Source organism: Galeopterus variegatus, unplaced genomic scaffold, assembly GCF_000696425.1.
Source record: "Galeopterus variegatus unplaced genomic scaffold, G_variegatus-3.0.2 Scaffold8034, whole genome shotgun sequence".
NCBI lineage: Eukaryota > Metazoa > Chordata > Mammalia > Dermoptera > Cynocephalidae > Galeopterus > Galeopterus variegatus.
In genome coordinates, this window is record NW_007734145.1 from 30,669 (window position 1) to 42,364 (window position 11,696).

General features: G+C 43.5%; 1 protein-coding gene across 1 annotated transcript in view; it reads right to left on the reverse strand.

Annotated features, from left to right (window-relative positions):
- The window catches only part of PDZK1 (PDZ domain containing 1), a 30,912-nt gene that overhangs the window by 11,311 nt on the left and 7,905 nt on the right, over positions 1 to 11,696 (reverse strand). The window contains exon 2 of the mRNA XM_008592568.1: positions 2,227 to 2,303. Coding sequence (XP_008590790.1) covers positions 2,227 to 2,301 — 75 coding nt within the window. The 5' untranslated portion in view covers positions 2,302 to 2,303. The remainder of the gene's footprint in view (positions 1 to 2,226; positions 2,304 to 11,696) is intronic.

Consider the following 11,696-nt stretch of genomic DNA (forward strand, 5'->3'; position numbering starts at 1 on the left):
TAACAGTAACAAACTCTGCTTCCTTAAACACTTAACATTTCTTTTGTTACCTTTTCATATATTTGTCCTGAAGAAAATATTTTCTTCATAAAGAAAGCTAACCTATTCACCATGCACATTAGCACGAGAGCCAAGTGAGTAGAATCTGAATTTTTTTTTTTTCACCATCTTACTGATAGTGGACTTGTAAGAAATGCCAAGCTTCCTTTGACCACCTACACCATTGTGTTTAATAACTAGCAAACTTGAGAAATGTGAGGGTACTTCAAAAAGTTTGTGGAAAAATAGAATTAAACAATAATACAAATCTTCCTGTGAACTTTTTGAAGTACTCTCGTACCTCTTAAAGCTAGATAACACCTCTTGCTACAGGTTAAATAAGCCTTGGAAACTATTTTAAATTTACCATTGGTTTGCTCCTTTATCACTCACCAAATTGTGACCCACCACTAGTGCTTCTCCACTACCAGAAAGAAAGTGGGCAGGGGCAACACTGAAGGTGTTACCAGGTAACATAGCTCCTGTGGTTTCTACCTGCATCCCAGAGAAACCACTACACAAGTATAGTCGACTGAGCACGGGTCAATCCACACCTCTGAAATTCTAGAAACAGAACTTCTAGTACTTCCTCATGGCCAGGGTTTCTCAAATCACTAGGTACCTCTCAGCTAGAAATCAGGGACACACCCCAGAACAGTCAAGGCTGGGCCACAACTGAGGATATTTAAATGTTACAGGAGGGTGGAGATTTCTGCAGTATCCTCAGCAACTATAACTGTTTCTGACACATCAATAGGTGCTCAAGAATTTGTTGAGTAAATAAGTGACTACCCAGGTACTTTGAGAAATTAAGAAAGACACCAGTCTTACTCAAAAGTAGCTATTATGAAGAGCCTCTTGCCTCTTACTCCACTCTCCCTTCCACCTTCACCCTAAGGAAGCTGGAAAAGAATAACAAAGAAGCATCAATGCTCTAACCCTCTGTCCTGAAAGGGTCAGTCTAAAATACTAGGGGACAGGAGTGCCCAGTGCCTCTCCACCTCATGTCCATAGAGATACGTAGATTTTATCATTTTCAGTGGTTAGATTGTATTCCAATTTATGAAAGTATCATCAATTTTTTCATTAGTGGACATTTAGTTTTCCCACTATTCACTTTTATAAACGACAGTGTAATGAACATCTTCGTATATATATTTTACTGTATGTGTCCAAATGTTTTTGTTTTGATTTTTTGCACCTGGACTGTATGGGGATTCGAACCCTTGACCTTGGTGTTATAACACTGAACTCTAACCACCTGAGCAAACTGGCCAGACCATTTCTATTGAATGTATTTCTTAAAATGGAACACCTTAGTCAGATTGTACATACATTTAAATTTTTAATATTGGCCATCAGAAAGGTTGGTACAATCTATATTAGTAAAATTTGCCATTTGGTATGGAAATACTAAGAGGTTCTTGGGTTCTACTAGAAAACAGAATAGCAGTACCCTTAGAAATGCTTGTTTATTGACTTTAAAATGCTTAGTATTTGTTGGCAAAGGCCCAAGCTGAATTGCCAAGTGCTGTGCAAAGCACTTTAAGGGAATTTCATATTTAAGTCTGTCAGCATCCATATGAGATAGGTTTTTCTTCTTATTCCAAAATTCTCATTACTATTATTCTAATTTTGCAGATAAAGATACTGAACTTAGAAGAACTAAGGAATTAACTCATGGTCACACCTAAGAATAGATATCCATTAATAGTCAGGAATTAGTATTTTTAAGATAAATGTTATTTGTAGTATTATTTATAAAATATTTGGGGGAAAATATTGGCTAGCAACTATTTACAACATGCTGGACAAATTAGAATATGTGTCTTTATTCGTCTCACCATGTCTTCTCAGGCGCAGGTTTAGTCTGTTTGGTAGGAAAATGCAACCTGGGTTTCTAAATATCTCCCGTCCAGGGTGTCTGCTGGCGACTTTCTCTTCTATGATTTCCTGTGCTCACTGTGGATTCCAGGGAGCTTTGCCAATATTACAGCAGAAAAGATGTGGGGGCCGAAGAGATTGTAGAAAAATCCCAAATGTCTCATTCACCTGCAAATGCTCCTCCTTGTCCACAAAGACACCATTGATTCTAAGAACTCTGTCTCCATCCTGGAGGCCAGCCTTCTCTGCTGGGCTGCCCTTCTCAATCACCCGGACCAGGTGGCCATCGGTGTCCTTCTCAATTCTCAGGAAGAAGCCATAGCTTTGCCCTTCTTGTTTGGACAGTTTACATTCTCGGGGGCTGAAAGTGCAGGCCATTTCTGTGATGAAAAATGGATGGATAAGTCCATGGGAAAGAAAATCTAATTGGAGAGAGAACCCTGCACTCCATCTACTACAATGCTGTCCTCCCCATCACAACAAATCTAGACTGCTTGGGTAGCAGCGTTGGGACTATAGGAAGCCACCTTCCAGGACTTGCTAATGATTTCCAAATCTGTTTCCCCAGGAGATGACCTTTTTACATGAGTTTCAGACCCATGTATTCAACTGGGTTCTAGACACAGGTGCTTCCACCTTAATAGCTCCAACCCAACTCCTCTTTGTTCCCTGACCTAAAGAAATAAAGGCCAAATACATGACCCAAAAAATTTAAGGAAAAACAAGCCTAATCTCATTTAAATATTTGAAGAAGCTATCAAGTTCTAAGTATTGAAGACAGACCCATACTCTGTCTCTCATATCACGGAGAACATAATCACACTTTCATAATAACATGTTGCGAGTATTATGGTAGGGAAAAATAAAGTAATAAGGGAGAATGAAACAAAGGGTCTTGGGAATGGGTGGGAAGAATTAAGAATGGCTTCCTGGAGCACTGACTTTTCTAAGAACTAAAGGATTAGTAGGAGTCTGGTAAGATAGGACAGGACAAGGAAGACTTCAAACAATTAAAAAACAGAGAAGCCAGGCTTCAGAGCTGGCCTAATATGGTGGAGATTCAATAGAAAAGGTGACTACAGGACCCTGAGTTTCTAGTTACACAGACTAGGGAGGCCAAATAGAGAAGGGATATCTGTGGCCAGGTCAAGGTTCTCCCTCGTGAAGAAGCTTCTATTTCCATCCATCCTGCCCCTCCTGCTGCCCCATTGCAAGAGCAAGGTCCTGAGCCTTAGTAGAATAGGACAAGTGTGGAAACCAACAGCTGGGGCTTTAGTACCCAGGCATTGTTAAGGGGAAGACTCCTGCCAATGCCCCAAGCCCCTTCTGGCTTAAACCTTTTCTTTCACAGGAGAATAAGGCGGTGGGCCAGAATGGCAAGAGGCTGATATGTAAGGCAGAGGGCCCAAGAGCAGAAGGCAGAGTCTGCTCTTTAAACTGCCTGCAGGGCAAGCCCTTGTGTTCCCCTCAGCACAGTTCCCTACCTGTAAATCAGAGAATAAACCATCTGTCCCTTCCCTCCTGGAAGGACAGGAAGAGATTACCATATAGAGTGTGGGGAGAAGGGTGGAGAAGAGACAACAAAGTACTCAGACTCCCTAGAAGCCATGCCATGTCGATGTGAGATAGCCATCTCTGACCTTCATGCCCACAGAGACGTACAGTACAAACCGGGCCGAAAGCCTCCCACTGCTCAATGACGCAGCCATCTCACGTAGTCCCAGCAAAGTCTGGCAGCCATGCCACCAGCAGCATGAATGACTAAGTAGCCAAGAAAACAAGAAACAAATTACTGCTGACATAGAAATTCACAGACTTCCACTAGTCATGTATCTATCCACCCCACTGAGTATCAAGGGAGGAGAAAGCAGAACCACGCTGGCCGGTAGTGATCACCTGCACCTTGGGAAAGCTCAGCAGCTCTGCCATATCAAAAAACATGACCAGCCACCAGGAAAATACCACTTCAGGAAGAAAGGGCATCACCAGAGACAACTTTCCTCGTGTGCAGGCACTTGTTTATGGTCCATTCTGACTCCCTGACCTTTTACTTCTTTCTGCTGATTAACATGACCAGCCACCAGGAAAATACCACTTCAGGAAGAAAGGGCATCACCAGAGACAACTTTCCTCATGTGCAGGCACTTGTTTATGGTCCATTCTGACTCCCTGACCTTTTACTTCTTTCTGCTGATTGTCTGATCTGTGGGCATCAGTTCAGTTTTCAGCTCAAATCCACATCTGTGTTCAGGCTCACCTAGGGCTGAAAGGCTTTGAAGGAAAAAAAAACACAGCCCTCTTAAACTTAGGGGCAATTATTGGGGGACCTCATCTAAATCCTACAAAGTTCAAAACGTCCTTGTAATCAGAATAAAGGCCACTAGATACTGTGTTTTCATCAAGAGATGAGGCTGTTTGTGATCATCATATGAATGCTCATTTCTAAGGCATTCACCCCTAAAACTCAGCAATCTCATACCCTGCAGTGTCAACGGCAGGCTTTTAATCCCATCCTCTGTAGGCTGAGAACAGAAAGGAAAACCTCAACTAGTAGGACTAGTCCTGTGTTTGGGGAGAAGAGAAAGAGGAAAGTTTTCCTGTGTCTCACTGGAGACCTAAAAGCCTGACATACAAGGCACACAAATCACTGTCTCCTGGCAAAATCTCAAATCGGCTGTTTGGGTGAAATTTTCAAACAGCCAGACAGTAATCAGATCTGCACCTATGGCTTGAAGCCTCAGGCACTCAGAGTAGGTGTCTTCACATCTGTGGTTGAAGCCAGAGAATCACAGCCAGTTCATACCAATAGAAATACTGAAATGCTACCATACTTGTGCAGAAACAGCTACTGTTCTGAGCCCCCTGCCACCACGTCTGACCTCCCCACAATTCAGCCACTAATGGATTAATGCTAGTGTCCATAGATTGATAGGTGGCCAGGGCCAAGCTGGCTAAATGTTTAAACACCCTCAACTGTACCAATGGGGGAAGCTGACCAAAACCCCAAAAGCCTGGTCTTACATGGGACCCTTAGGACCCTAAAATAATTTGTTTCTTTTGCCATCTCACAGAAAGATGATTCAACTAGGAGTCAAGAGAGCTGGGCTCTGGTCCTACTCCAGTTCTGGTTCTGGTTCTGTCTAGCCCACAGCCTGGTGTTACACTAGCCCCTAAATCAGGGCAAAGATCAGTCGCTTCAGCAAGACTGACAGTTCCATGATGAGGATACTGAGAGTCTGGAACCTAGCTAGGAACATCTTAGCCTTACTAGGAAGAATCTTTGTATTTAAGGATACTGTTTCCTATTTCTGCAGCCCTTGCCCCATCTTCAGCTTCCTGAGAAAATCCGGAGATCAGACCCCAATAGTGGATAGATACATGACTAGTGAAGGTCTATGAATTTCTATAATATATCAGCAATTATCCAAAGCTGGAGTCCATTAAATCTTCAGCAGGCTTTATTCACCAGTTCAAATAGCCAAAATAAAATACTGGAAATGAAAGAAAGTTAAAACCATTTCTGAGCTCTGGAAAAAAAGTCAATACTTGGCATCAAAGTTGCTTGTCTGGCTGACAGACTGAAAAGGAAAGATTGAGGGGCAAGAGTCAAAGAGACTTTTTTCATCAATATTAATGATTAATCACACCTTCAGATCCCATTTTCTTCCACAAGATTAGATTATTGCTACCAGGAAGGAGAATAATAGGCTCATGGTCAAGAAAAAAAAAGAACATTTTAGAAGTTAGGAAGGCTAGGTAATGACCACAAAGGAGGGTAGGTGGGAGTTCTGTTTGTGTCTCAATATTGTAGGCATGATCACCTCAGGCACAGCTCCCAGCTCCGACTTACAGCTCTCTGTGTGGAGTGGGCGAGGGTAGGTACTGAGTAAGGACCATATATCAATCCATGTTGATGGCTGGCTGGGAGCTGAGAAGACTTAGCCTGCCTTGGGCTTGGAAGATGTGGCCTAGGTCCCATCAGCTATTTCTTTCTTGTGGAAAGCAGCCTGGGGGCTTTAGTTCTTTCTACTCTGGTCACAATAAACAGCCAGAAAGGTTCAGCTTAGCCAGCCAAGGCGAAGAGGAATTTTTATTTTCCTCCTCAGTTTGCAGAGGGGATGTGGGGGGCTGGAAGCTGCAGGACTTTCCTTAGCAGGGCTAGTTGGGGAGAGTAAGACTCCATTTCAGTTGATCCCGATGTCATTGGGACTTGTAGTGAGCAAGCCTGCCCTGCCAGCCTGCATTTCAAAAAGACCTCTGTTCTAAGAACAGTTGTATGTGGAAGTGTCCTATTAAAAAAACATCATGGGCCTGAATACTCATAGGCCAACCCATACAGGGTAGAGGACAGAGGTGGGGTGAAGGGATCTTAAAGCCACTTAGCTCATTAATATTCCATGATCTTCTCAGAACTATCTGATAGTCTCAAGGTCAGTGGGAACCTGACAAGAACACCAGGCATCTTCCAAACACAAAAGTGAACATGGGGTTCTCTGAGACATTTCCTGCTTGAAAGCAGAAAGTAATTTATGTAACTCCTGTGAGCTTCCAGGTATTATTTTTGAAAGGGAATTCTAGAGCTGCTAGAGACCAAATAAAACATGGGCAAGGGAAAGCAAATTCCTCTTCTGAGGAAGGAAAATAAACAGCAACTCCTTGAGAAGCAAAATCAGCAAGATTTATAAGCTTTTCCTTCATCTCCTCAATCCTGGGACTTGTCCACCCATGCCCAAAGGCACCAGCTGGTTTCATCTGAGTGAACAGATACACATAGTTGAAATAGTGTAAATCAATAGGCCATCAGGTGATGCTAGCAATAATAAGTCATGTTATCTGAACACTCACTACATCAGGTGTGGTACATTATCTCATTTAATGCTCATAATCACCTTATAAGTTCGAGTCTCAATCCCAGCTGCCCCTCAGAATCACCTGTAGAGATTTATAAACATAGATGCTTAAGCCCCACCTCAGATCTACTGACACAGAATCTCCAGGCGTGAAACATAAACAAAGAAACTAGTGCTTAAAATCACCCTATGTTGCCCCTGACTCCTCTTCTCCCCCCTCAGTCTTGAGATAACTTGATCATAGGTCACAGAAGAGTGTCGAGTTTGGGTGAACTATTAACAGCCACTCTGAGCTCACCTTTACATAACTTGAGAAGCTAAGGTGACAGCCTAGATGGGAGAGGCCCTTGGTCACTTTGTGCAGTCCTCAGGATCCAGTTCTGCCTACAATCAGTGCCCCAGCCAATGGTATAGGCATGTGTAGCAACCTAAAGTCTGTCCCTGTGCCTCCCTCTCCAAGTTCTAGTTGAGCCAGGCAAACATGGAATCAAGCTGGTGAAAACAGTCTTTAAAGGTCTTATAGGTTCTTTATCCTATGAATTAAGTCTGAGGGACTGCTCCCTACCTCCCAAACCTAACCAACTTTAAAAGCTGAGGTCATTCCTCCTCCCCCACCACCCTAGAGATGGAGTCCGTGCTCCATTCAAGCCTTAGGTCCTACAGCCATCCTGCAGACCCCTGAGTAAGAGTGGGGATGCCACTCTACTTCAGTTTCTTGCTCCCTACCAACCTCTTCCCTCCCCCAATTAGCTTCTTCGGTTAGCATGCTGGAGCAGGTGAAGTCTGTTTAGGATCACGAACATATGGTTCCTTCCATTTTCCACTAAACATCAAGACGACATATTACCTCAGACCTGATTTCATTTGTTCATGCTGCAGATGTTTGCCCCACACTTATATGCAAAATTCTGTTAAGTGGCTGTAGGGAAAATATAAGAAAATGGTCAGGGCCCCTCAGATATTTAGAATCTTGCCAAGCATTTGATATAGTCTCATGCGCCCAGGTGTTCCTTGGTTATTGTGTAATGTAACTGCGCATGTGCTCCCAGGTGTCCTGGGTTATGGACTTAAGTACAAAGGCCAAGTGGCTCTGATCCACGGTGCCCCCCACCCCTGGGATGCCTCCAGGGGAGGCTATGGGGAAGCCACTACTGCTGCTGGAGGCTGTTGCTGCCAGGGCCCCTGGGACCTTCTGGGAGGCCACCGCCACTGCTGTTGGAGGCTGCTGTAAGCTGCTACTGCTAATGACTGAGCTTGTGTCATCTGCCAGTGGCTCCCAGGATCTTTCCCAATTACCTAGAGCGTGGACTTGTGTGTGAAGTGTCTTGACCCAGTCTGTACAATGGGTTTGAAAGGTCTGAGCCCTAGCCCTGACAACACAAATGGAAACTTAGTATAACTAAAATAATGAAACATTTTGGCTTTAGTTGTGAATTGCTTTAACAATACTGTTGCCTAGCCAGACAAATAGCTATTTCTATAACCCTGCAATTTGGCATAGTCTGTAGCAATACAGTAGCTGATGGGATAAAGTAAAACATGACCAGTATTCTCAAGGGACTTTATAGTTGAATAGAGTTAAAGAAAAGTTTTAGTATAAAAATAACTACCAATATGAGCAGAGTATAAATGCTATAAAAGCTGCAACATGGGACAAATTAAGGAAAGCTTTATGAATTAGGTAGGATTTGATTTAGGCCTTAGCAACAGATGGGTGGGATTTCAACAGATACAGAAGTAGGAAAAGACCATTTTAGATACAGAATAGCGTGCACATCAGGGCATGGAAGTGGGGAATTCTTGGGCGTGGTCAAGGAAGAACTAGAAACTCAATGTTGTTGAAGAACAGTCGACAGAAGGGAAATCATGGGTGACAAATTAGACCGTAAAGGCCTTGAAAATCAGCTCAAAGGATCTGGCTTAATTTGGTGGTCAGCGTGTGCCGTTCAAGTCTTTTGAGCAGAGGAATGACAGGACAGAGTTGGGCTCCAGGAATGAAAGGTGTGCTGGACTGGAGCAAAGACACACTGTTGGGAGGCCAGGTAAGAGGCTGTTGTGATAATCCTCCTCGCGCGACAGCAGGCCTGACCCGCCACGGTAGCTGTGAGAATAGAACACAGGTGACAGAGGTGGCGGAACTGCAGAGAGAGCTGACAGAGTGTATTGATTCTTCAGCCCTGTTCCCTCAGATTTCTCCATGCAGAGATCACCTCAGATGGTTGTGATAACACAGATGTCCACAATACTTATTCACACTGACCATGGCTAGCGTCCAGGAGGAACAACGGGTCTGTGGCACCCAGTCAGCATCAGAGCCACAGCCTCCTGTTACTCGCTAATTACTGTTCACTCACTTACGTGTCGTTTTTGTGTGGCAGTTTCACTGTCATGAGGAAGGATCCTCTATTGCACAGAGTGGTATATGCACAGTTAAGTCTTTTGAGGCCACAGCTCAATTTGAACACAACTGTGCTTTTGGCTCCTTTTAATCTTGGAGGTGCAAGAATATTATAATTCTGCAGCTACCTACTTATTCTGTCTGCTCCTCCATAAGGGCCAGTTGTATACTTTCTCTGAATTTATGACCTTAGCTCAGTTTTTTCTACTCACTAACCCATTGACCTTGATACCTCTCCTACTTCAAGCCCTGGACCACCCATCTATTATGAACTGAATTTTACACCTTCTCCTCCCCCATCCATATGTCGATGCCCTAATTCCCAGTGTGACTGTATGCAGAGACAGAGACTTCAAAGAGTTAATTAGGGTTAAATGAGGTCCTAAGGGTGGGACACTGATCCAGTAGGACTGGTGTCCTTATGAAAAGAGGATGAGACATCAGGGATGCTCTTGCACAGAGAAAAGGCCACATGAGGACACAGAGAGAAAGTGGCCATCTGTAAGCCAAGGAGAGAGGCCTCAGAGGAACCAAACCTGTTCATACCTTGATCTTGGACTTGCAGCCTCTAGAAGTGTGAGAGAATAAGTTTCTGTTGGTTAAGCCACCCAGTCTGTGATATCCTATTACAGCAGCCCTCACACCTCCTGAGTAATGCTGCCCACTCAGGCTGGGTGTTGGAAAGGGAGGGGGTGAGAGGAAACCAAGTGCACGCCGTGGTAACTGGCAGAAAAGTGGTATCACTAAAAGACAGTGTAGTTATGAGGAATGAGATGATAAAGTCAGTTTGGGATGGGGTTAAACCAGAGGACTTGGCGAGTTTGAACTAGAGTCCTGGAGCTCAGGCGAGTTTGGACTAGAGTCCTGGTTTGGGACCATCTGCACAGCAGTGCTAAGGGGAAGCCCATGAGTGAGGGTACGAAAGGAAGCGGCCAAGGCTAAAACCTCAGGTGACACCTATATCTAGGCGACTGAAAGATGACAGCAAAAAGGAACAATCAGAATGCAGAAAGCCAAGATTTTACAGTGTTGTCAAAACTAAGAGAATTTCAAGGTACCATAGTTAATGATGCCAAATTATGTTAAGAGTTAAAGAGAATAAAACAGAAAATGCCACTTAAGTTTAGAAATTGGAAGTACATGGCAAGTAAGAAGCAAGTGGATAATAATTACAGAAATAATGAATATAGATACATCTTGGAACAGATAAGTGAGAGAGTTGGAGGGGAAAGGAGATTGATGAATGCTTTTATTTTTAACAGTAATAAAACCATCAGCATGTTTGTATATCAAGGACATAGGAAACAGGGTTAGCCTTGATGGGATGGACAGGAGAGAAGTAGAAAAAATGGAATAAAGAAGAAAATAAAGTCACTGACCTCAGCTTCAATCTCTCCTGCAAATTAGTTGACAAAAATCAGTAATTTTGAGAGTATGGAGCAAAAGTGTCATGCCAAAATACCTACTGGGTCACAGATAAGTCAGTGAAGGTGGCCAGGAGAGGACTGTGCATTAGCTGCCACATAGCACCAGATGACAACTACCTGAGGAAGTAAGAGGCCAGTGTGCCAGATCCTCCAACTTGAACAGAACCCGGAAATCTAGATTTACGTAAAATGTCCCCATCACATAGCGCCAGATGACAACTACCTGAGGAAGTAAGAGGCCGGTGTGCCAGATCCTCCAACTTGAACAGAACCCGGAAATCTAGATTTACGTAAAATGTCCCCATTTTTATAAACTGACAGTGATTTCCAACTTATAAGATACTCCATGTAAAGCAAAACAGAATTGAGCCCCTGGGCTGGCAGTTTGTAACCACTGGCAAAAAGGATCTCCAGTAGCCACAGCAGTATTTCACTACGAAGAGTCAACAAATTGAATAAAGTGTTCTAAGAAACAATTTAGGTTAAAAGTAAATAAAAATACAAGGGTACTTGAAAAAATTCATGGTTTTTTTTTTGGCAGCTGGCTAGTTCAGGGATCAAACCCTGTACCTTGGTGCTATCAGCATCATGCTCTAACCAGCTGAGCTGACTGGCCTATATTATCTTTTTTTTGTCTTTTTTGAGACCAGCCGCACCGCGCTCAGCCAGTGAGCGCTGTGAGCCCACCGGTCATCCCTATATAGGATCCGAACCCGAAGCTCTCCCGAGTGCGCCACAGGCTCGGCCCCCTATATTATCTTTTAATTCTATTTTTCCACAAACTTTTTGATGTACCCTCATATATATATATTCTAAGCCATGTGAGAATAAATTGCATACATTGTGGCTTTGTACCCTAAATACTTTATCATATATTTTCTAAGTATAGGAACAGTCTCAAAGAGAGTAGGTTGGAGGGCTGGCTGGTTAGCTCAGTCTGTAGTGTGTGGTGCTGATACACCAAGGTCAAGGGTGTGGATTCCCATACCAGCCAGCTGCCCAAAGAAAACAAAAAAATAGAAGGAGAGGCTGGTCCCAAGGTAGTGACTTATCTCAATTGATTGTTCATGGTCAGTTACAGATCGAACTCCTTGTTCT